General features: G+C 42.6%; 1 protein-coding gene across 4 annotated transcripts in view; it reads left to right on the top strand.

The window, feature by feature from the left end:
- The window catches only part of PRKAR2A (protein kinase cAMP-dependent type II regulatory subunit alpha), a 131,446-nt gene that overhangs the window by 22,222 nt on the left and 82,546 nt on the right, over positions 1–26,678 (top strand). For 2 of the 4 annotated variants that reach the window (XM_039546730.1, XM_039546731.1), the window contains exon 2: positions 23,046–23,138. The exons of the other annotated variants lie outside the window; for them this stretch is intronic. In XM_039546730.1, the coding sequence (XP_039402664.1) occupies positions 23,046–23,138 (93 nt within the window). The remainder of the gene's footprint in view (positions 1–23,045; positions 23,139–26,678) is intronic. 4 annotated transcript variants of the gene reach the window in all.

The raw sequence follows: 26,678 nt of genomic DNA, 5'->3' as shown, positions 1-26,678 counted from the left end.
TTATTTAGTGCTTATTTGACAGCACTTTATGTACAGTCAGTTTCACTGTCGACGTCGTCTCTCTCTCTTCTCCCCCCCCCCCCCCCGATGGTTAGTCACTTTGCCCTGTTTGTGAGAGCCTTCCATATAGTAAAAGGAGGGAACAATGCTTTAAACCCTAGGAAAATGCAATTATGTAAAACTATGAGTTGGCAGAGGGACTTGGGTACTTGACACTACTTCTAACTCATTGTTTTAAGGATGACTAGATGTATCATTATTCATGTTTAGAATGACTTGCCTGACACATGAGACCGGGTCTGTTCTATCCACCATGCATGTTTGTTCATTGAGACTGACCTTTTCTATTGTTCACTGCTTTTATGTGTTTTGATATGCAGTATATTCAATTTTACTGTCTCAAGCCTGACAATGTAATTTCAATCACACTGTATTTGTCCATCTAGCCTGGTCCCCAAAACTTTGATTAGTAGTTAGGTAATAAAAGTTATATATTAGATGTTTTCCGCAGTGGAAGCTATGTTGTCATGTTACATTAGCCTATTTGGCTGCTCTCTTTGAAAATGGTGGCTGAATATAAATGCTGTTACCAGCTGTTAAAGTAGCTCAAATTGATGGTAAACAGTATATCAGATGTGGATGGATTGGAAGACTGCTGCAGGATATTAAGTATTTGATTTTCAAAATACTGTCTATACCCTCGTATTACGTTATTTAAAGACACTATCAGTTTTCAATAAGATTTCTTATTATAAAGCCTGCCAAGCAGCTGCCAAGTGCAGATATTCAGCATTTACATTCAGTGTGCGACTTGATGGTAGCTGTGACATGATTCCAATTAAGGACTGCACATTGCAGGCATCTTCCAAATATTAATGTGTGCTACTGCAGAACAAACTCTGAATTCCCCCTGAATACAGACCACTTAATGAAAGTAGTATTTTCTGCCATAATATTTGGTTTCTGGTAAAAGTTGAATAGTAATCAATAATGCAGTTTCATGTTTTTCTTCAAAGTTGTATAAACTCATTAAATCACAAGATGTATGTATATGTGCCATTAAATGGCAGTAATACAGGGAGTAATTTCTTCAGTAGTTTGTGCTACCCTACATTGCATTGTCAGACTAATCATAAAGTAACTTTGGACAGTTTTTAATTAACTAGTTACTACTCCACCAAAACAAAATGCACTGTTAGTGGTTGAGGGAAGACAACACATTTTTTGATGTTTAAAACTTCAGTATGATTGACACAGGATGCTAGGAATATACATAATGTTTACCAAAACAGATGAAAGACATGGTCCCTGGCTCGAGGACTCTATGTTGTAACTAGGACAGATATGAAGCACTGGATAACTTGAAATGCAAGATGCACATACCTCATTTGCTGAGTCGTTCAGTAAAGAAGATTATGTAAGTGTTTTTTAAATTGGGTTGGAAGGTGCCATTGGAACACTAAGAGTTAAGTCTATTCCAAACATAAAAGGTAGCGTGAAACCAGGAATAATTGTGGAGGACCATGACTGTGATAAGGCACAGAATGACACGTGGCAAGATGAGAATAATCCAGTACGTAGTTTATACTGGCTAGTGTAATTATGTTGCCTCAATATATTTTCACTTTCTCTCATACCCTCTCGTAGTTCAGTTTACAGTAACCCAACTCGAAGACCTGGTCTACACTTAAAAATTAGATTGCTCTAGCTATGGGGTTTACATGTGTGTAGATTTTTTTAACCTGAGCACCGTGGTTAGGTTTACCTAACCCCTGGAATGCATGCAGCTAGGTCAATGAAAGAATTCTTCCGTCAACCTAGCTGTCGCCTCTCAGAGAGATGGATTAACTATATAGACAGAATTCAGATTAGCAGCCGCGTTAGTCTGTATCAGCAAAAAGAACAGGAGTACTTGTGGCACCTTAGAGACTAACGCATTTATTTGAGCATAAGCTTTCGTGGGCTAAAACCCACTTCATCGGATGCATGCAGTGGAAAATACAGTAGTAAGATATATGTACACAGAGAACATGAAACAATGGGTGTTAGCAGTGGTGAGCTGTAGCCTGTTCGCACCGGATTGCGCGAACCGGTTGTTAAATTTAGAAGCCCCCTTTAGAACCGGTTGTAAAGGGCTTCTAAATTTAACAAAGGTTCCAGCAGCTCCCTTCCCTGTCCTGCCCCCAGTCCCAGCTCACCTGGCTCCAGCTTTGTCTCCTCCTCTGAAGGCTCTCCCTCCAGGCTTCCCGCCAATCAGCTGATTGGCAGGAAGCCTGGGAGGGCTGAGAAGGAAGCAGCAGCAGCTTCCTGCAGGTAAGCTGGGTGGGGTGGAGGGAGGCGCCGTGCGTCCCTGGCCAGGCAGCGCAGCTCCGGGCCGGCCCCCGGCTCTGACCCTGACCCCGACCCGGCCCGACTCTGGCCGGGCGGCGGGCGGCCCGGCTCTGACCCGGCGGGCGGCGCTCGGCTCGGGCGGACGCCAACCCGGACCCTGGACCTGACTCTGGCCGGGCGGGCGGCGCGGCTCGGACCCCGGGTGGATTAGGGTCGGGACTGTGGGTGGTCAGAGGGCAGGGAACAGGGGAATTGAATGGGGGAAGGGTCCTGGGGGGGCAGTCAGGAAGGACCAGGGGTTGGATGGGGTGGGAGGCAGTCAGGGGCAGGGGTTCCAGGGGCAGTCGGGAAAGACAGAAGGGGTGGTAGGATGGGGAGGGGTCCCGGGGGGCGATCAGGAATAAGAGGAGGGGTTGGAGGGGTGGCAGGGGGCAGTTAAGGGACAGGGAAGGGGGTGGATAGGGCAGGGGTCCCTGGGGGGCAGGGCAGGAGTCCCGGGGGGTGAGGGGGTCACCCTCATGGGGTGAGGAGGAGGGAACCGGTTGTTAATATTTTGGCAGCTCATCACTGGGTGTTACCATACACACTATAACAAGAGTGATCAGTTAAGGTGAGCTATTACCAGCAGGAGAGGAAAAAAAAACCGTTTTGTAGTGGTAATCAAAATGGCCCATTTCCAGCAGTTGACAAGAAGTTGTGAGGAACCGCGGGGGGGGGAAAATAAACATGGAGAAATAGTTTTACTTTGTGTAATGACCCATCCACTCCCAGTCTTTATTCAAGCCTAATTTAATGGTGTCCAATTTGCAAATTAATTCCAATTCAGCAGTCTCTTGTTGGAGTCTGTTTTTGAAGTTTTTTTGTTGTAATATTGTGACTTTTAGGTCTGTAATCAAGTGACCAGGGAGGTTGAAGTGTTCTCCAACTGGTTTTTGAATGTTATAATTCTTGACATCTGATTTGTGTCCATTTATTCTTTTATGTAGAGACTGTCCCGTTTAGCCAATGTACATGGCAGAGGGGCATTGCTGGCACATGATGGCATATATCACATTGGTAGATGTGCAGGTGAACGAGCCTCTGATAGTGTGGCTGATGGGATTAGGTCCTATGATGGTATCCCCTGAATAGATACGTGGACAGAGTTGGCAACGGGCTTTGTTGCAAGGATAGATTCCTGGGTTAGTGTTTTTGTTGTGTGGTTGCTGGTGAGTATTTGCTTCAGGTTTGGCGGCTGTCTGTAAGCAAGGACTGGCCTGTCTCCCAAGATCTGGGGGAGTGATGAATCGTCCTTCAGGATAGGTTGTAGATCCTTGATGATGCGCTGGAGAGGTTTTAGTTGGGGGCTGAAGGTGATGGCTAGTGGCGTTCTGTTACTTTCTTTGTTGGGCCTGTCCTGTAGTAGGTGACTTCCGGGTACTCTTCTGGCTCTGTCAGTCTGTTTCTTCACTTCATCAGGTGGGTATTGTAGTTGTAAGAACGATTGATAGAGCTCTTGTAGGTGTTTGTCTCTGTCTGAGGGGTTGGAGCAAATGTGATTGTATCTTAGAGCTTGGCTGTAGACAATGGATCGTGTGGTGTGGTCTGGATGAAAGCTGGAGGCACGTAGGTAAGTATAGCGATCAGTAGGTTTCCAGTATAGGGTGGTGGTTATGTGACCATCGCTTATTAGTACTGTAGTGTCCAGGAAGTGGATCTCTTGTGTGGACTGGTCCAGGCTGAGGTTGATGGTGGGGTGGAAATTGTTGAAATCATGGAGGAATTCCTCAAGGGCATCTTTTCCATGGGTCCAGATGTCATCAGTGTAGCGCAAGTAGAGTAGGGGCGTTAGAGGACGAGAGCTGAAGAAGTGTTGTTCTAAGTCAGCCATAAAAATGTTGGCATACTGTGGGGCCATCCGGGTACCCATAGCAGTGCCGCTGTTTTGAAGGTACACATTGTCCCCAATGTGAAATAGTTACAAAGTTCAGCCACCAAACCTGAAGCAAATACTCACCAGCAACCACACAACAAAAACATAAAATATAAAATTTGCTGCAATAATCACTAATCCTCTGGGGCCTCCAGAAAAGCTGGCAGTGTGTATTTGAGAATAACTTGTTCACTAGATGGAATGCTGTTTTTGGATCCGGACCATAATCAGACTGGTGGGACTGAATTGTCCTTGAGACCTGGGATAAGCAACAGTGACTGTATAACTTCACAGTGAGGAAGGAGACACTTCTGTCCCTCTGTGGTGAGCTAGCCAGACCTCCACCATGAGAGCACCTCTCTGTTGGGCTGAGAGAGAGAGAGCAGTGTTGCATTTATGGCTACCCCATATAGTCAGTTAGTTGGGATCAGGAAGCCCATGGTGGGAGCTACTATTGTGGAGGTTTGCATAATGATACATAGCATATTGCAAGGGATTGTAATCAAGGTGATCAGTGCGCCAGAGATAAAGGAGGGGTTTAAACAACTGGGCTTCTGAATTGTGCAGAAGCTGTTCAGGAAACCCATCTCCCCATATTCTGTGATACCACCTCCAGGAAGTCAAGGAGCATATTAACAGAAAGGGCTACTTCTCCATGGTGATGCAGTATAAGTTCTTGGATGTGTAGGTAGAGTGGTCAGAGAGCATGATTTCCAGAATTTTCAAAAATTGGAGTTTTCGAGATTGGGCAGAGAGGGACTTTATTTCCAAAAATCAAATGCACACAAAAAACCCAACAACACTCAGACATAAAGATTTCCATTCCCACCTTAATTATGAGTGATACTGCAATGCTCACTCTTACTATAGACTAACGAACCAGTCTCATTTGCACAAACCCAGACAAATGCTGATTAAGCTGTGCGTTCAATTTGTGTTGCATGGTGATGAAATTTCAATGACTGATACAGAGATTATAGTATAATATATGCCTGCTGCATTTTGTATAACGTATGTAAAGCAAAGGTGATGTTTCTGGAGTAAGGATGCAATGGTACTTGCAACCATGGGCACTGAAACAGGGGGCCCTTGGCCCCCCTGCACTTTTTACCAGGCGACATGGAGGAGGAGGTGGAGAGGAGTGACTGGGGGCAGGGTCTTGTGAAGAGAAGAGGCAGCACGATGGTGGGGGCTCATGGAGAAGGGGCAGTGCAAGGGGCGGGGACTTGGTAGGAAGGGGGCTCAGGAATAAAGGATGGCGCGGGGCAGCATAGTGGGGCAGGATCATGGTTTGGGAGTCTCACTCCTGCTTGCAAATCAGTGGACAGCTGGACAGACCAGCTTACACCTGAAGCTCTTCTCATATTAGGACAGCTTGCAGTTGATATACTTCCCTAATTTAGAAGCGCTTTGTAAATGGTAGTGGGAAATAAGGAAAGAAAAATTGTGGGGAATCAGAACTAAATATTTTATTTTTCATTAGGCAATATATACAGATATGTTGGGTTTCTTGTGCGTTGCATGTAACTTGTTAATTATCTGAATTGCTTGATTTATATAGTTACAGTTTATGGAGCAGTGAATTGATATTGATAGGGCAGTAATTACTAGCATTTACTGCCTTTATGTGCTGTAGAAGATGTGGGGGATTACATTTGTTATGGTTTTATATATGCATTTCTCCATACTCGTATTAGTTTTTGTGAGGGAGTGTAGGGAGCAATGAACATTGTTTTGATAACAGTATAATGTAGAAATTACACTCCCCCCACCCCCAAAAAAAGTCTGTTATACCTCAAGCAAAGCAAAACTAAGGCTGTGTCTACACTGCCACTTTCAATGGGAAAACTTTAGTTGTTCAGAGGTGTGAATAAACAACCCCTGAATGAAAAAGTTTTAGCACTGAAAAGCGCCAGTATAGGCAGCGCTTTATCGGTGATAAAGCTACCACTGCTCGTTCAGGGTGAGGCATGAGAGCAGAGTTGAGTAGGTAATTGTGGGAAGGAAGCCAAAAGTGAGCGTTTAGGACCGACTCGAAAGAGATTGCTTGGTGCACTGGAGGAAGGACACTGTTCTAAGTGTTGGAAACAGTGTGGGAAAATATGTATAAAATTACCTATGATTCTGACCAACTGGGAAATGCTTCTGGATTCCCTAGGCAGGATACACCTTCTGTTTTTATAGCTGACAGTTTTTAAATTTTTTACAAGTCTTAAAATGTTTTGTATACACTTTCTTAATTTCTGAAGACTCCGTTATTTTGGTTCCCCCAATTACACTGCCATCTTCAATTCCTTGTTAGACTTCTCCCCTCAAAACTTCCCTGTCTAGGCTCTTCTCAATGTTTTTGTGTTCTTCAATATTTCAAAACAAAACAACTTTCCATACCAACTTCTAAAACCCTTGGTACATGCCTTATCTCACTGTGACTACTGAAATGTCTGTAGTGCTGCTTCTCTGACCATATTACTGCACTCTTTTTCAAATAATTTTCCTGGCTTATTATTTCAGAATCAAGCTTAAGTTGCTCTTCCTCACTTGCAACACTCTTCATGACAGTCTCACCTACATCTCAGCTTGTGTTTTCCTCCTATACCCTGTCTCTTGCTCTATGCTCGCTTTATAGTCTCCTCCCACTCGTTACTTTGTGCCTCTTTTCGTGACTTTGCCTATACTATGAACATCCTTCCTCTTCTGTGTACTATAAAAATTCCTCTTTCAAATCCTTCATGGACTTCAGTTCCTAATCTCCTCTGTTATGCAGTTCTCATTCAGCCAGATCCTTAATCGTTATATGTGTTGTATCATTCTAATTTAGATTATACCTTAGGACTGGGACCGTGTTTGTAAGGAACCTTGTACACCTGTGCTACTATATAGATAATCTTTATAACCCTCCTAAAAATGAACTCCTTTAAAAAAGTTTTCAGCATTTGCCAAGAACTCTGAAACATGTCAGCAAGAAATAAAGAGGTCTGTGTGGACCATGTCATTGCAATGGTAGATAATATTGAATGCTGTTTTGATAGTGCAAGTCACAAGAGAATGAAGAAGTGCTTCAGTCAGGCTGCATTAACTCCTTAGTGCTGAGGCTTGCATCACACAATTTTGGTATGAAACCTTGACATGTTGCCTCTAATGACTTCAGCTGAGCTACAAAGGGGTACATTTAAATAAAAACTGTTCAAACCAATCATAAAAATGTACCAGTCCAGGCAAAATTTCTACAAGCCTATCTGTTAAATCATCAGTTTTTAATGTAACCATAATTATATTACTTGCCAACCAAAAGTATTACTCTTTTTGGATAAGTAGAATTTTTCAAGGATGGTGAAAGGAATCTTCTCATGTTCTTTCAGTTGACCAGTTTTGATCTAGGAGCTGGGTGTTATAGGGAGAGCTGAGAGCAAGCGTTTATTTAGGTTGACTAATATTTTCCACTGTAAAAAAATTTACATACATTTTAAAGAAGTTTGGATCCCTCCATTGTTTGCAGCAGACCTTGAAGATTCGTGACTGAGAGAAGTTCCTATTATTTGTTCCATGAAACCCTTCTCCTGGCATCAGGGGTAGGAGCCCAACCACCACTCTGCAATTGGGAGAGAGGAAACTAGCGAGGGATTCCTTTGCTTATCCCTTGGATGTAGCCCATTTCTTCCATCCCTGATTCCGCAAATAACAGCTGCTTTCTGCTGTCAAACAATGCAGGTAGTTCTGTAGCTCAAGATTCAGAATTCAAACTCTGATGAAGATGCATGATGGAGCGAGCAGTTGTTCCAGATGAATATACTAGAATTTGTTTTTACCTCATTTCCTAGGAAATTATATTAAAAAAAAAAACTATGTTAAGAGTTATTTAGGTTGTAAAGTCAAGCACTCAAAAGCTGGGAAATGATAGGATTATGATTGCCTGTGCAGCCTTAATTCCGCCCGCTTGTGCGTGTGCATTACGCTACAATCTTTAATTGCATGATCATGTTACTTTTTCTACAGGACCCCAGCTTTATTCAATGCACAGGTTGGACATGTAAGAGGCAGGATTAAGGTTGCATGGGCAACCATACGTCTGGCATTTTTATATGTAATTATTTATGGTCGTATATAAATAGTGGCTCAACAATGTTTTATTTAATTTGAAAGCCATTAAGAAGTGCACAGCTTTTTGACAGTGCCATTTTTTTATATTGTTCCGTTTAACCTGGGATCTAAACAGGATTGGAATTCATATCTTCAAAAGTAAAAGATTAGTGAATAAACTGACAGCACTATTTAGTCACTGAAAGCAACCTAAATATTTTATAGTCTTAATTCATAATCTCTAATTAGCACATTGAAAATAATCGTAGATGGTAGCCAAAATATGTATTGACAATTGTGATGGGTTCTTCCCGGGGTACCACTTGAAACTGGGGTACCACTGAGCCCACTTGTCTCACTAATCTGGGTTCCCTTTACACTACTGCTGAGGCAAGCAAGCCAAGCACTCCCTCAGACTTCAAACTGCACTTTACCAGCGCACGCACAGGTAGGGATATGCCCAGCTGCAGTTTTCACACACATGCTGAGATCAGCTCTGCGTGGGGAAGCTTAAGAACATAAGAACATAAGAGAGGCCGTACCGGGTCAGACCAAAGGTCCATCTAGCCCAGTATCTGTCTACCGACAGTGGCCAATGCCAGGTGCCCCTGAGGGAGTGAACCTAACAGGCAATGATCAAGTGATCTCTCTCCTGCCATCCATCTCCATCCTCTGACAAACAGAGGCTAGGGACACCATTCTTACCCATCCTGGCTAATAGTCCATTTATGGACTTAGCCACCATGAATGTATCCAGTCCCTCTTTAAACATTGTTATAGTCCTAGCCTTCACAACCTCCTCAGGTAAGGAGTTCCACAAGTTGACTGTGCGCTGCGTGAAGAAGAACTTCCTTTTATTTGTTTTAAACCCCTAGTTCTTGTATTATGGGAATAAGTAAATAACTTTTCCTTATCCACTTTCTCAACATCACTCATGATTTTATATACCTCTATCATGTCCCCCCTTAGTCTCCTCTTTTCCAAACTGAAGAGTCCTAGCCTCTTTAATCTTTCCTCATATGGGACCCTCTCTAAACCCCTAATCATTTTAGTTGCTCTTTTCTGAACCTTTTCTAGTGCTAGAATATCTTTTTTGAGGTGAGGAGACCACATCTGTATACAGTATTCGAGATGTGGGCGTACCATGGATTTATATAAGGGCAATAATATAGTCTCAGTCTTATTCTCTATCCCCTTTTTAATGATTCCTAACATCCTGTTTGCTTTTTTGACGGCCTCTGCACACTGCGTGGACATCTTCGGAGAACTATCCACGATAACTCCAAGATCTTTTTCCTGACTCGTTGTAGCTAAATTAGCCCCCATCATGTTGTATGTATAGTTGGGGTTATTTTTTCCAATGTGCATTACTTTACATTTATCCACATTAAATTTCATTTGCCATTTTGTTGCCCAATCACTTAGTTTTGTGAGATCTTTTTGAAGTTCTTCACAATCTGCTTTGGTCTTAACTATCTTGAGTAGTTTAGTGTCATCTGCAAACTTAGCCACCTCACTGTTTACCCCTTTCTCCAGATCATTTATGAATAAATTGAATAGGATTGGTCCTAGGACTGACCCTTGGGGCACACCACTAGTTACCCCTCTCCATTCTGAGAATTTACCATTAATTCCTACCCTTTGTTCCCTGTCCTTTAACCAGTTCTCAATCCATGAAAGGACCTTTCCTTTTATCCCATGACAGCTTAATTTACGTAAGAGCCTTTGGTGAGGGACCTTGTCAAAGGCTTTCTGGAAATCTAAGTACATTATGTCCACCGGATCCCCCTTGTCCATATGTTTGTTGACCCCTTCAAAGAACTCTAATAGATTAGTAAGACACGATTTCCCTTTACAGAAACCATGTTGACTATTGCTCAAGAGTTTGTTTTTCTATGTGTCTGACAATTTTATTCTTAACTATTGTTTCAACTAATTTGCCCGGTACCGACGTTAGACTTACCGGTCTGTAATTGCCAGGATCACCCCTAGAGCCCTTTTTAAATATTGGCGTTACATTAGCTAACTTCCAGTCATGGGGTACCGAAGCCGATTTAAAGGACAGGTTACAAACCTTGGTTAAGTATCAGAGGGGTAGCCGTGTTAGTCTGGATCTGTAAAAGCAACAAAGAATCCTGTGGCACCTTATAGACTAACAGACGTTTTGCAGCATGAGCTTTTGTGGGTGAATACCCACTTCTTCGGATGCAAGTGGTGGAAATTTCCAGGGGCAGGTTTATATATGCAAGCAAGAAGCAAGCTAGAGATAACGAGGTTAGTTCAATCAGGGAGGATGAGGCCCTGTTCTAGCAGTTGAGGTGTGAAAACCAAGGGAGGAGAAACTGGTTCTGTAATTGGCAAGCCATTCACAGTCTTTGTTTAATCCTGAGCTGATGGTGTCAAATTTGCAGATGAACTGGAGCTCAGCAGTTTCTCTTTGAAGTCTGGTCCTGAAGTTTTTTTGCTGCAGGATGGCCACCTTAAGATCTGCTATTGTGTGGCCAGGGAGGTTGAAGTGTTCTCCTACAGGTTTTTGTATATTAACCTTGGTTAATAGTTCCGCAACTTCACATTTGAGTTCTTTCAGAACTCTTGGGTGAATGCCATCTGGTCCCGGTGACTTGTTAATGTTGAGTTTATCAATTAATTCCAAAACCTCCTCTAGTGACACTTCAATCTGTGACAGTTCCTCAGATTTGTCACCTACAAAAGCCAGCTCAGGTTTGGGAATCTCCCTAACATCCTCAGCCGTGAAGACTGAAGCAAAGAATCCATTTAGTTTCTCCGCAATGACTTTATCATCTTTAAGCGCTCCTTTTGTATTTTCATCGTCAAGGGGCCCCACTGGTTGTTTAGCAGGCTTCCTGCTTCTGATGTACTTAAAAAGCATTTTATTACCACCTTTGGAGTTTTTGGCTAGCCGTTCTTCAAACTCCTCTTTGGCTTTTCTTATTACACTCTTGCACTTAAGTTGGCAGCATTTGTGCTCCTTTCTATTTGCCTCACTGGGATTTGACTTCCACTTTTTAAAGGAAGTCTTTTTATCTCTCACTGCTTCTTTTACATGGTTGTTAAGCCACGGTGGCTCTTTTTTAGTTCTTTTACTGTTTTTCTTAATTTGGGGTATACATTGAAGTTGGGCCTCTATTATGGTGTCTTTAAAAAGGGCCCATGCAACTCGCAGGGATTTCACTTTAGTCACTGTACCTTTTAACTTTTGTCTAACTAACCCCCTCATTTTTGTATAGCTCCCCCTTTTGAAATTAAAGGCCACAGTGTTGGGCAGTTGAGATGTTCTTCCCACCACAGGGATGTTGAATGCTATTGTATTATGGTCACTATTTCCAAGCGGTCCTTCTATAGTTACCTCTTGGACCAGCTCCTGCGCTCCACTCAGGATTAAATCTAGAGTCGCCTCTCCCCTTGTGGGTTCCCGTACCAGCTGCTCCATGAAGCAGGCATTTAAAGTATCGAGAAATTTTATCTCTGCATTTCGTCCTGAAGTGAAATGTTCCCAGTCAATATGGGGATAATTGAAATCCCCCACTATTATTGGGTTCTTAATTTTGATAGCCTCTCTAATTTCCCTTAGCATTTCATCATCACTATTACTGTCCTGGTCAGGTGGTCGATAATAGATCCCTACTGTTATATTTTTACTAGAGCATGAAATTTCTATCCATAGAGACTCTATGGAACCTGTGGATTCGCTTAAGATTTTTACTTCATTTGAATCTACACTTTCTTTAACATATAGTGCCACTCCTCCCCCTGCACGGCCTGTTCTGTCCTTCCGATATATTTTGTACCCCGGAATGATTGTGTCCCATTGATTGGTCTCAGTCCACCAGGTTTCTGTGATGTCTATTATATCTATATCCTCCTTTATCACAAGGCACTCTAGTTCACCCATCTTATTATTTAGACTTCTGGCATTTGTGTACAAGCACTTTAAAAACTTGTCCCTGTTTATTAGCCTGCCTTTTTCTGATGTGCCAGATTCTTTTTTATGTAACTGTTTATCATCTGATCCGGCCCTTACATTATACTTCTCATTCCTCTGCTCCTGACTATAACCTGGAGATTCTCTATCATCAGACTCTCCCCTAAGAGAAGTCTGTGTCCGATCCACACGCTCCTCTGCAGCAGTCGGCTTTCCCCCATCTCCTAGTTTAAAAACTGCTCTACAACCTTTTTAATGTTTAGTGCCAGCAGTCTGGTTCCACTTTGGTTTAGGTGGAGCCCATCTCTCCTGTATAGGCTCCTCCCATCCCAGAAGTTTCCCCAGTTCCTAATGAACGTGAACCCCTCCTCTCTACACCATCGTCTCAGCTTAGCTAAGGAATTGCCCAGCACTCAAGTGCACACCCCCTCTGGAGTGTAAATCCGAAATTGTATCGTCTGGCGCTGCACAGAGAACTATACAGCATAAGCTCATTGAAATTCGCATCCTCCCTCAATGTGGAGAGAGATGTGCACAGCTTTATGCCTCCCCATTATGAATTCCACAAACCGATTTTAGAGAAAAGAAAAACAAGTTTATTAAGTACAAAAGATAGATTTTAAGTGGTTATAAGGGATAGCAAACAGATCAAAGGCGATTACTGAGCAAATAAAACAAACACGCAAGCTGAGCTTTAAGATACTAAAGAAACTCGTTACAAGTAGCACATTCTCGCCCTAAATGTTGTTTTAGGCAGATTGCAGAGATTCTTGAAGGCAAGCTGGTCTTGCTTGCAGCTTAAAACTCCAGCTGTTTCATTCACAGGCTAGACATCCTTCCAACCTGGGCTCAGTACTTCTCCCCCCGCCCCCCCTTGTCTTTTGTTTCTTAGATGTTTACAGCAGCCATCCTGGGTGGGGATTCAGTGACGAATGAACCACCATTATGTCACTCCTCTGCCTTAAATAGGTTTTACATGTGGCAGGAATCCTTTGTCTTCTAGTGTGATTCCCACCCCGGTCAGTGGAAAAGTACTAATTTTATCATGGAGTCCAGTATTAGGTGACTTGATCACATGACCTTGCAGTCATAACTCAAAGTTTATTTGCAGTGTGCACAGGAAGGCTCTCCAGAAAAGTGGGAAATTAACATCTTCAAAGACCTATTGTTTTCTGTCTAGTGGGCGTTTTCCAGGTATAAACACATTTTTATAATAGGTGCATAGACAATATTCCTAACTTCAAATACACAAATGATACATGTATACAAATGATAATCATATTCAGTAAACCATAACCTTTCCAATGATCTCTCATGACCCATCTTGCATAAAATACATCTTAGATATGCTATAATCATGGAAAGCAGCTTTTATAATCATAGCTTACTGTCACAACAATGATTTTTAATTTTTCGATATAAATTTTTCTGTTCATATTTACATTTCAGGTAAAATAATTCATGATAGAAGCTAGTGATGGAAAAGATCTATTGCGTCATTATCTTTATAATCTATTGGGTCATTATCAATATCTGTCAAAAGTCCTTGTTCATTTTTCTAGGTCTGTGATCTCTCTCTCCACAGTTCCCTTTTGCTCAGGGTTGGTGGTTTTTTTTTTTTTTTGATGCACCATTATAATAGAAATCTCTCTAAGATATTTCTTAATATCAGCTTGCTCTACTTGGGGCTACAACTAAAGGAAAACTACAGCATAATATAAGAGATCATTATCGCTGTATCTAATTACAAAGAGTAAACCACAGAAAATCACTGTTAAATTAAAAGAACAGTTAACAATCAAACAGAAGCCACCATATTGGCAATTTAACAGGGCAAAATAGAAAAAGAGAATCTGCTTTCCATTAGAAAGAATTAGAAATTTTAAAGTTTCTGAGGTGAAAAGTAAAAACCCAAGAATTTTTATAAAATTATACAACTATGAAACTTTCCACTGTCCAGTGGAAAGCCAGTTCTTTCTTCCCTATTGGCATTGTGCTTGTCATCTGCTGAAAAGTATTGTTAAAATAGGATAGGATCCTCCCACCCCCATCTTCACTGAGATGCAAATTCAGTTATTGCCTGGAAATAGTAAAATTGCAGTGGGTTTTTAAAAACTATTCAATTTAAAAAAATATTCTTTAGTAAATATTTGGCAAAAGTGTTCTGGCTAATCAATGGAGTTTTCCTTTTACTCGGCTTTCTAAGTTTTAAAGTTTATCCAGATCTGGTTTACTCCCTTTGAAACCCGCCAGATTCCTAAAATCTATCAGTATTGCAGTGCAAAGGCTTTTAATAATTCATTAGAGAGCTGCCTGAGTAAAAGAACATAATACAGTGTTTGCTATGTGAATTTAGTCCAAATTTTGTTTCTTTAGACATTTCATTTTGTTTGCCTGTTGACTCAACTTTTACCTTAAAATAGTTTTTTAATTCTCCATATAGTGATTTGAAAGCAAACAAAACAGAAGAAAACATATACCCAAGAGCTGCTTTCATGTTTGAGATCAGGCTTCAACGCTGTACTTTTTTTTAAAAAAAAAAATCTTTTGCTGCTGCAATGTCAAACTCCAAATAAAAATAGATTGAATAGATCTGGATCCAAGGATGTGAGGCTACACTGAACTTGCAAACTTTACTGTCTCCTAGTTAGGCAGAAGACTAAGCTTTAATACCCAGGGTGAAAAATAACTGCACCATCACTCCCCTTGTAGTACGAGGGACAAAATATGGGTTTATTGTTTGTGCATTGAATTCAACTATAACTGTCAATCAATGTTAGTTTTTTAAAAAGATGCAACTTTGTATCTCATTTTTGTTGTACTTTTTCCATCAATACATTTTTTCCCTTGTCTTTCCTATCCTGGATCTCTTTCCTTGCAGTGTTTTCAATAACTGGTTTTCCCTCATCTGTTCTCTCCCTTCAGCTCCTTTCATCACTTCCTCTTTTTTCCCTTTCCTCCTTTGTCTCTCTCTTTCTAATCCCCTACTTTTTGCCTTCTGATGTATCATCTAAATATCTCCTACTTCTCTGCAACCTCAACAAGATTCCAGGTTTTCCCCTCAGCCTGTTTGCCCTCTTCAAATTTCTGCTTGCTGTGGTGTGTGGGATTTCAAAGTCCTGTGGCTACTGTCCAAAACTGAGTTGGTCCTTAGCATTCATGTTAGCACTAGCAGAGAGAACATAGTTTAAATGTTAATTAAATTTTCCATGTTAACATTTCAAAAATAAGTTTTGAACCTTTGCATGACATTCTAATGACATGTAGGTGCAGCAGGTATTACTGACCTACTGTGAAGAAGTTCCATTTTCTCTAAGAAACTTATGTATTATGGCTTTCTCTTAAAATATAATATTTGATAGTCAACACTGCTTTTCATAGGGTATCTACTGTAAAGGATTGTTCATCTGTTGGTAGAAGTGTTGTTTCTGTAGTAGCACTTTAAACATTTTCATTACTGAAAATCCTGTAGTGTTGAAACTTGAGTCTGTTCAACTTTCATAATTGTTTGTATTGGTATGAGCCTGTTGACATCTTGGTGAGAGGAAAAATGGCTTGACAGCCAGAGTCTCACACCTCCTTATCAGCACTTGACATTGCATTCCACACAGCCAGTCATCTCAACAGATATTTGACTCTGATCCTAATATTTACACTGTGAAGAGTTTATAGTATGAGCCTAATTATGATTTGGGTAATTGTTAATTGACTTATTAAGTAGGAACAGTTTACATTCTGTTTTCTGTCTTCGTCTCATTCACACGGGATAATTTTGTACAATAATCTGATGCTTTTTGAAGTAGTCACTTGCTGGTGTTTTGTTTTTTATCCAAACCTATTTCATATTTTTCAATTTATTTTTGTTTAAGCTGGGTACTGTGCATGTGAATTTAAGCAGTATGTTGTAAACTTTGTTCCTTTATTCACCAGGGCTTTTCTTCTAATACACTGTAAGGAATAAACTTGGTTGTCCAGTCCAAGTTAGAACAATCAAAGTGTTGTGGACAGCCAAGCACAAGAAAATTAAGACTATTTTGAGTGCGTGGTAGACTGTAAAACATCTGCCCATTAGTATAAATATCATGCAAGATTTAAAAAAAATTTGCCAAAGTGTTTCCTATTGCAAGAATTAGAAACAACCACAAATGCCATCATAAAATCAAATTCTGTCATTGTAACTAAGGGCCCAAAGTTATGAGTTATTACTATTTGAGAATTGCGGAGGCATCAAGGCTATTTTAGAGAAAGATAGAACAGAAGGCTGAGAGAATAAAAATGCAAAGTCTAATGGCTAGATTTCTTCAGTACTCTGTGGAACTAAAACTTGCTGCAGCCTTTCTTAAGAGTACACCACTGGTGCAGACAGAGACTTCCTCTTTTTTTCTCTATTTGTGAATGAATTAAAATTTAAATTAATATCAGATATTGTCAGATTACAGTAATGAAAATTAGGGAACTTGATGGAATCTAATATTGTAACTGTAATGAAGTTACATGTATAAAAGGGAAGTTATACAGCTTTGGGAAAATTTTAATGCTATGGTTTACCACTTAGGCAATCCTATTAGGAAGGAAAGGGGTTGCATTCATACGTATTTATTTTAGTTGAATGAATGTGATGAAGTAAGGCTAATATTTGCAGCCAAGCATGCTTAGGCTATCAAGTTAGTGAAATACACTTGTGCTTAAAGAGGCAGCAAATAAAAGGACCTGACACCAAACAGTATGTTTATTCCACTCTATGGTCAAGTGTTCTATTAATAGTAGTCAGTGGATAGCTCAGTGGTTTGAGCATTGGCCTGCTAAACCCCGGGTTGTGAGTTCAGTCCTTGAGGGGGCCACTTAGGAATCTGCGGGAAAGATGTGCCTGGGGATTGGTCCTGCTTTGAGTACCAAACAGTTTGAGCAGGGGGTTGGACTAGATACCTCCTGAGGTCCCTTCCAACCCTGTTATTCTATGATTCTATGGATCAGATATGTAACAGTTTGATTAATAATGCACAAACTCAGCGCAGCCATTTACACCAAGGTCCCCCATTGTAATAGAATAAGGCTAACCCAAGCTAAGCAGGTTGAGGATCTCTTGTTTCAGCTTAGAAATGTTGACCTCTTAAAATTTCAAGCAGCCCAGTGATACAGTACCTTCTGGTTCCCTTCCCCCAGAGTTCAAACTAATGGAACAAGTGTCTCCTCTTCATGGGTGTGTGTTTGGGAGGGCAGTCAACAAAGTCTTTGTTCTTTGATGTTTCACAGTAGCTCATTTGGTTTCAATGGGGCTTCTTTACATTAATGCTTCTTTCCTGTTTGCTGAGCTAAAGCGTACAGAAACAATGTACAATTACAATGCAAACACTCAACATAACTGTATACCATGGGCTACCAATGTAAGTAACATTCAGCATCCTACAAGCATTTCATCAAGACTAAACACATTCTTACTAATTTAACATCTGTTTTAACAATGCTAACACGCAGGTAAGTCAGACTGGTTTCCAGCTATGCATTTGTCAGTGTTCAGTGAGGCCTACGGGCCTTGGCATGAGCTGGCACCTGGTCTGGTAACATCACAACAGCACCTGTTTTTTCCCGGTTTCAGCCCTGCCAGACCCAGATGACTGAACTCCTCGAAGATAAGTCCAAAACTCTGAATTTGGCACATTATTGTATGGGAAGCCAGTGTAGCAAGTGGAGGACAGGTTTTAATATGGCTGGTGCTGAGGAGGCATGCTGCTGCATTGTGCTCAAGTTAGAGCTTGCTGAGGGCTGATCATTTCGTGCCCAAGTAAGTTGCATTGCTATAGTTCAGTTAGGAGGATAATGAAGGTGAGTATTACCTGCTGAGGCTAGGTCATCATCTGCCAGGATGGGGACATTCTTTCCTTTCCAGCTGTAGAAGGTAGGATATGTTATTTGTGGACACTGCTGTGTGTAAGCTTAACATGAGGAAGGAATCCAGGAGCTTTCCTAAGCTGTGGACTGACATGACCAATTGTGAATACATATCTTCAGGCAGAGGGAGACTAAACCGTGGCTATCAATCTTTTTGAAGTGTTTTCCTCTGACAATCAGCATAACTTCTGTTTTACTTGGGTTTAGCTTCAGCCTTCTAATGTAAGACAAGCACATAGCTAGCTCGATGAAAGTGATGTGGTGATAAGGCATTTGAATCAGTGATGCCTCCTCAGTTCTCCTGATGGCTGCCTGCAAATGTTGAATAAGACTAAAGAGAGAATTGTGTTCCTTCTAATTTTTCCCACCCATGTGCAGAATGAATTTTGGTATGTGCACCAATATGGAGGTGATGTGTGACACATCACCTTCATATTAGTGCACATACCAAAATTCATGTGGTGGGGGTGGGGCCGAGGGGTTTGGTGTGTGCGAGGGGGCTTAGGGCTGATGCAGGGGTGTGAGGGTTCCGGTAGGGGTGCAGGCTCTGGGGTCGGGGCCAGGGCTGAGGGGCTCAGGGTTGGGGCTGAGGGTTGGGTGTGGGCTCTGCGGGTGGGGCTGGGGATTAGAGGTTTAGGGTTCAGGAGGGTGCTTTGGGCTACAGTGGGGAGAGAGGACTTCCCCCCCAGCTCTCTCCCTCTGTAGCAGCACCTGGGCTGGCGGGGAAAGCCACGGCAGCTGTGGGGCTGGGGCTGGGGCCGGGGCCGCAGGACAGGCGCTCCTTCCCCAGAAGGTCCAGGCTGGGGTTGGGTTTGGGCCGGGGGAGGGCTGCCCCAGCTGCGGCAGAGTTGGGGACGGGCTAGGTTTTGGCCAGGAGAGGGGCACCCCTGCCATGGCAGGTCCCCGCGCGGGTTCTCTGAGCGCCTGCGTGGTGCTAAGATGGCTGCTGCGCGGCCGCACAGTTTACAGGGAATTTAGCCTGTGGGACTCTGCAAGTGAGGCATGTGGGGGTGGAAGTATAGTTTTCCCAGCACTACTTTTTGAATGTCTCCAGAAAGTACTCACGCCATTTGATCTTGTTCCCTGGAACCTGCCACCTCCCAGAGATGGGACAGAAACTCATAATCACCTGTCTGGAGGTTCCAGGAGAATGAGAATGGATATCTGCCCTCAAAAGATAATCCTTCAACAGCCCTCGTGCTGTTTCTGTTGTGCCTTCTGGCCTGAATCCAGATGGTGCAGGGTTGAGGATTTTGGCCTTGGCTAGATAAGCTTGTTGAAGTTAAAGATGGACACTGAAGCTGAATATTTATCTGATTTTCAGTAGCTCTAAAGATGCCACATTATACTTTGGTGGGTTTTAAGGGTTTGGAACAATGGGATCCTGCTCACATTGTGCACCAGAGCAATTATGTTGCCATTTGTTGTTTTATATAGTCAGTATATTGCTTATTTACACTTTGCTTCTCCACAAATGTTTTATTTTGCCACGCAAAATGGTGGTCCTTCTCTGCTTCTCAGCAAAGACTGCAATAGTCTAGTATTGTAGGGAGGTCTCATATGACTGACTTAATTCATTTTACAAAATTTATTACAGTGTGTTTACTATAGAACTGAAGTGGAACTGAGATAATCAGAGCAGGATGCTGCACAGTGTCCTCAATTATGAAATTCCCTGTGTTGATGGGCTACGACAGGCTACTACCTGCCGCAAAAAGGGAGTCAATGTGATGAAATAATAAGATTAAGTGGGGGTGGGTTTTGAAGAATCTTGAAAGCAGAGTGAGCTTGAACTTAACATGAAACAGGAAGTCAGTAAAAGGGTCCAAAGGTCTGTGTTTGTGATAGACCTGATTAGAGAAGAGGAAGTGGAGGAAGATCTTGTTAGTTACTGAGTGAGGGGAAAGTGCCACCTGCTGAATTGTCTGCCCATTTCTGTGAGTCAGCTTGTGAGATCTCACAAGCTCGTAGCCTAAAGTGGTACGGCTTTTGGCCAGTAGTGTTTGTTATTGTGTCTGATTTAAACCATGTTTTTGTGAACCTCAGTAGTCAGAATATGCAAGCACTTCTTTTATTTAAACATCTGACTCTGTCATATAATCTTAAAAACTTTGTTTACAGTCAAGTAGATCTTATTATGTAGTAGGGGAAGGATATTCCAACCTTAGTTAGTTAATTTATAAGCGATTAATATTATTGCTCAGCTAACTGGCAGTAACATCAAACAATATTTTTGGCATCATGCCTTTTCTTACTAATGTGACTGCTATCTGTAACCTCTCCTTTGCCTTGAAGAACATTACAGTAGAGTTGCTCCTGTAAGTCCTTCTGTTGGGGAACAGTGATCCATGCATCTTTGACCAGATTCCTTCTTTATGCCATGTATTAATTTTATCTCTCATTTTACCATTGATAGTTTTGGAAAGGAAGAGTAAGATTTTAATATCTCCTTGTATTGTTCTTGATTTCTCTACTGTATCCCTTTTGAGAGCATGACAAAAACTGAACTCAATATTCAAAGTGATTACATCTACGCTAACATCTTGGCTATTTTCTTTACCACCACTGTGGTAAAGAACGCGCCATTTCATAGTCATGCATATCATCTTTTTCCTGAGAGTTTATAATTAACTCTGAACCCAATAGATCTGACAGTGCAGTGTGACTGAGCAATAGTCCACTGAAGTTAGGTTCTAGAATTTTAGGGCTTTTCTACAGGGAGGGGTAATGCCCTGTGCAGGGTTGTGATTTCTGAAATCACTGTGTTGCACATTAATTGGTCCATGTAGATCCTGCTGGTGTCTTCTATAGGTTCCCTAGTGCATTTTTAACAATAGTACTATTTCAAACAAACAAGCACTCCAGCAGGGTCTACATCAGCGATGCGCAAAAGGCGGCCTGGGGGCCAAATGTGGCCCGCCACGTCATCCTGTGTGGCTCGCCAGCTTGCGTACAAATGTAAATAATGTTTATAATTAAATTAACAAACAGTGATGTGCTGCCTATCATTTGCCTGTGGTGTCTTTAGTAAGTAACTGACTGGCTCTTAAGTTCTCACAATGGCATCAGCTACGATTGAGCGAGGATGCCACCCACCTTTTTGTTAGTGATGGAAATGGAGCAAAAAATGAATGAGTGGGAGTACACATCCAAAGTCGACAGCAAAGACTAAGCTTTTAACCCAAACTGGACAGAGGATTTTCTTTTTATTATACAGCCTCATTTAAACACAAAACCTTTGTGTTTGATATGCCAGACTATTGCGCCTCATGGTGACAACCTTACAGGCGGGTACCACTTCGAATCAAAGTAAACAAATTTCAACACTGCCTATCCTTCTGGCAGTGTTGCAAGATGTGACAAAATTGAAAATCTTGAAGTCTCCATATCACACTTCAAATGTCATTCTCACAGCATCAGGAACAGTACAGGAAAAAGGAACAGCTGCCTCTCTTCGGATAATGTGAGTACTAGCTAAAAAGAAACAGCCTTTTCTAGATGCCGAGCTTGTGAAAGAGTGCATGTTGGAAATGCTGGAGGAGCTTTTTGCCAGAGATAAAAACAAAAATGACATTGTGAACCATGTGAAGCAAGTTCTCCTGTCTGATTCCACGGCAGTCCAAAGATGGGAGGTAATTTATGGGATTGTCTGTCAGCACTGCTTTCTGATTTAAAAAACACCAAATACATGTCTCTTGTAGTGGAAAAATAAAGAGATTTAAGTGACACTGGCCAGCTATCTGTTTGTTAAATTTTATGATGGTCTTTTTAAAGCTCTTTTATAAAATGTTTCAGCCAAATATAGTGACCTGTTGCAGCACAACGATATTTGCTGGCTAAGTAGGGGGTACGTGTTAAAGATATTTTGTGCACTTTAAAAAGAAATAATAAAATTTATTTCAAACCACAAGACCAATAAGGCTTGTGAGTTCCTAGAATTTATTAATGATGTCCCCTCTATGTCACAGGTATCGTTTCAGTGCAGTACTACTGATCACTTGAATTCCCTCAGTTTGCAGCTCCAAGGCCGTGCAAGCTGTGTTGGGGATCTGTTTGAAAAAGTGTGTGCCTATCAGAGGAATCTTGCAGTCTTTCAGACTTAACAGGAAAGATGTTGCACTTTCCCACATTGAGTGGTGGTGTTACAGATGAAACCTCGATGAAAACAATGCAAAAGTTCCTAAACGATCTGATTGAAAATTTTTAAAATTTTTTAAAATTTGCTTTTATTTGTTCATGATCCGTTTTTGGTCTCTGCGGATGGACCTTGCTCTTCTGAAGCAAAGAACATTCTTGTTCTTCTTCAAGTGCTTGCCCATGTCCATTCCAATGTAGGTGTGTGCTTGCCCTAAGCACTGCCACCAGAAAGTTTTCCCCTCAGTGGTATCACATTGACTCTGGTGCACTCTGGAGTCGCATGGTCATGGTGATGCTAGAAAGGGTCCTGACAACCCCGCCACCCCCTCTGTTCCTTCTTACTGCCAGTGATGGTTGCTGGAACTACAGTTTGTCCTTGTGTTTCACATATACTCCTTCAGTGGACTTGGATTCTTTTATTTTGTATAGTCATCTCTATTTGTAGTTGTTAAGTTTCAGTTGTTAAGACAGTTAGGATAGCAAACCCCGCTCAGCAGGGTAAGTCCCTCTGGGCACCAGGGATGACTCGGTCTCCAGAGTTTAAGTCTTGTGCTTCATGCCACAAGTCTGTCTGTCAGTGACTCCCATTCCAGCTGCCTAAGTGCTTGGGGAATCTCACATGTGGAAGCGCTGCAAGATCTGCAAAAGCTTCAGGCCCCACACCAAAAAAATGACAGACACGTTAGGCTTAAGTTTCTCTTCATGGAGGCAGCACTTCATTATCCCTTGGTGCCAAGTCACTCTGTCTTCTCTTAGGAGAGTCAACCGGCACCGGAAGAGGATGCTCCTTCTGCTTCTCAGGGCTCCTGGCACCGTTCATCATCCCTGGTGCAGAAGAAGATGACTATGGTAAGGGACTCTCAGCACCGTTCTCCACTGGTGCCTAGAAAGAAGTAGAAGAAGATGGACAGAAAGCAATCTCCAACTCTGAGGTCTGTGAGGCAAAGAGATGGTAGCAGAGTGCAACCCATGTTGCGTCACTCTGAGGCTCCTGCAAATTGTCTGGTGCCATTGACTCCAACCCCGGAATCGGCACCATTTAGTCTGGCGCCGATGGACTCTCCACCATAAGAGTCGTCGAAAGGGAAACTGGTCATGATGGCACAGCCCCGGTCTCCTCCCCACCTCCCGGCACTGTTTGCTAGCACCACTCCTCCTTGGTCTTCTAAAAGGGAATCCTCAGAGGCAGAGTTGATGCTGGCTCCTGCAGGAGACATACAACACTCTAGCTGACATCCCCCGATGACAGACCCAGGCCAGGGCATCCCACCTGCAAGGCTTGGCCACCTGCACTGTGGCAGGTGCCAGCACAGTGGCTGTTCTAGAACCCTTGGGCTTTTTCTCCAATCAAGGGATGCATTCCAGAAGGTCTTATTCCGTTGTATCGGAATCTAGAGCACCTCCATTTCTCCTCTCGGAGCAGGACCCTAGTTCTGGTACCGAGCCTGGTACTGAATATCAAGATCCAGAACCATGAGATCCAACCAATGCAGTCATATTGCTCTCTTACATACAGTGCAACTCCACCATCTTTTCTCCCCCACCTGTCCTTCCTGAACAATTTATACCCATCCATGATAGTGCTCCAAACATGTGAGTTACCCTACCAAGTCTCTGTTGTTCCAATCATATCATAGTTCTCCTTCTTCCCTTTTTAAAAGATGGGCACTATATTTGCCTTATTCTAATCATCTGTGCCCTCCCCCGATTGCCATGAGTTTTCAAAGATAATGGTCAATGGCTCTGCAATCACATCAGCCAACTCCCTCAGCATCCTCAGATGCATCGCACCTGGTCCCATGGACTTGTTCATGTCCAGCTTTTCTAAATAGTCCTGTTCTTTCACCACTGAGTGCTGCTCACCTCCTCCCCATACTCTGCTGCCCAGTGGAACAGTCTGGGAGCTGACTGTGAAGACTGAGGCAAAAAAAGCATTGAGTACTTCAGCTTTTTCCACATCATCTGTCACTAGGTTGTCTCCCTTATTCAGTAAGAGTCACACACTTTCTCCGACCACCTTCTTGTTGCTAACATATCTGTAGAAATCCTTCTTGTTACCCTTCACATCCCTTGCTAGCTACAACTCCAATTGTGCTTTGGCCTTCCTGATTACACCCCTGCATGCTGAGCAATATTTTTATACTCCTCCCTAGTCCAAGTGTCCACTTCTTATAAGCTTCCTTTTTTTTGTTAAGCTCACCGAAGATTTCTCTGTTAAGCCAAGCTGGTCGCCTGACACATTTGCTATTATTTCTGCACATCAGGATGGTTTGTTCCTGTGCCCTTAATAAGCCTTCTTTAAAATACAGCCAGCGCTCCTGGACTCCTTTCCCCCTCATATTAGCCTCCCAGGGGATCCTGCCCATCAGTTCCCTGAGGGAGTCCAAGTCTGCTTTTCTGAAGTTCAGGATCTATATTCTGCTGCCCTCCTTCTTCCCTTTGTCAGGATCCTGAACTTGACCATCTCATGGTCACTGCTGCCCAGGTTGCCACCCACTTCTACTTCCCCTACCAGTTCTTCCTATTTGTGAGCAGCAGGTCAAGAGGAGCACAGCCCCTAGTTGGTTCCTCCAGCACTTGTACCAGGAAGTTGTCCCAAACACTCTCCAAAAACTTCCTTGATTGTCTGTGCACTGCTGTATTGCTCTCCCAGGAGATGTCAGGGTGATTGAAGTTCCCCATGAGAACCAGAATCTGTGATTTGGAAACTTCTGTTAGTTGTCCAAAGAGAGCCTCGTCTACCTCATCCTTCTGGTCCAGTGGTCTATAGCAGACGCCCAACATGACATCATCCTGGTGGCTCTCACCTCTAAACTTAACCCAAAGACTCTCAACAGGCTTTTCTCCAGTTTCATACTGGAGCTCTGAGCAGTCATACCGCTTTCTTACTTACAGTGAAACTCCTCTACCTTTTCTCTCCCTCCTGTCCTTCCTGAACAGTTTATACCCATCCATGACAGTGATCCAGTCATGTGAGTTACCCCACTGAGTCTGTTATTCCAATCACATCATAGGTCCTTGATTGTTCCAGGACTTTCAGTTCTTCCTGCTTCTTTCCCAGACTTTTTGCGTTTGTGTACAGGCACCTAAGATAACTAGCCAATTGCCCTACTTTCTCAGTGTGAATCAGGAGTCCTCCCCTGTTGCACCCTCCTCCTTGTGTTTTCTCCCGGTATTCCACTTACCTCAGAGCTTAGGTCTCCATCCCCTGACAAACCTAGTTTAAAGCCCTCCTCACTAGCTTAGCATGCCTACCTGCGAAGATGCTCTTCTCTCTCTTTGTTAGTTGGATCCATCTCTTCATAGCAATTCTTCTTCCTGGAACAACATCCAGTGGTCCAACAGTCCAAATCCCTCTCTCTGACACCACCTGCATAACCATGCATTTACTTCCACAATTCAGTGGTCCCTATCTGGGCCTTTTCCTTCAACAGGGAGGATGGATGAGAACATGACTTGTGCATCAAATTCCTTTATCCTTTTCCCAGAGCCACATAGTCTGCAGTTACCCGCTCAAGGTCATTCTTGGCAGTATCATTGGTGCCCACATGGAAAAGTAGGACGGGATAGTGGTTCGAGGGCTTTATCAGTCTTGGCAGACACTCCATCACATCCTGAATTCTAGCTCCAGGCAAGCAGCAGACACTTCTCAAGTTTCCCAGTCTGGATGGCAGATGGATGACTCAGTCCTCCTTAGGGAGGAGTCCCCGACCACCACCTGTCTCCTCCTCTTGGGAGTGGTGGTGGTGGTGGAACCCCCATCCCTAGGACAATGCATCCCATACCTTCCGGTCAATGGGGTCTCCTTCTGATCTCTTCCCTCAGATGACTCTTCCAAACAGTTCTCCGCCGTAGTACCTGTGCAGAGAACCTGAAAACAGCTTCTTATTTGCACTGGAGGTACACAGGTTCTCCTCTTTCTTCTTCTGGAGGTCACCTGCTGCTAATTTTCTTCCCTGTTCTGCACTGCCCTCTCTGGTTCTTCAGCATGCTGTGCCTACAGTACCAAACACTGACTTCTATCCAGGAAGCCTTCCTTTTCTCTGATGCAACGCAGGATTGATACGTATTTCGCTAGTCCTTTAACCTTCGCTTCTATCCTCTGGGAGAAAGATAAACATGGCACATCCTGTGCAGGTCACAACAGCTGCTCGCTCAATATCCATATTGTCTTCCTTCTAAGAGCCTCTTCAGATGTTGTATTTACTGCTTACAGAAGCCTGAAAGGCAAAAAACTATCAATCCCATATCAATCCCAGCTATATTAGAAGAAAAAAATTGAATTTCTCAGTCATGAGATGAAATTGTACTTCAGCAGAAAATTCTGTTATCCTATGGTGATTCGGAAAGTTAGTGTGTAGTAAAACATGGTGGGTTTTTAACGTACCA

This window comes from Mauremys reevesii, linkage group 7 (assembly GCF_016161935.1).
Source record: "Mauremys reevesii isolate NIE-2019 linkage group 7, ASM1616193v1, whole genome shotgun sequence".
Taxonomy (NCBI): Eukaryota; Metazoa; Chordata; order Testudines; family Geoemydidae; genus Mauremys; species Mauremys reevesii.
Note: the sequence above shows the minus strand (reverse complement) of the source record. Positions and strands in the feature narration are given on the sequence as shown.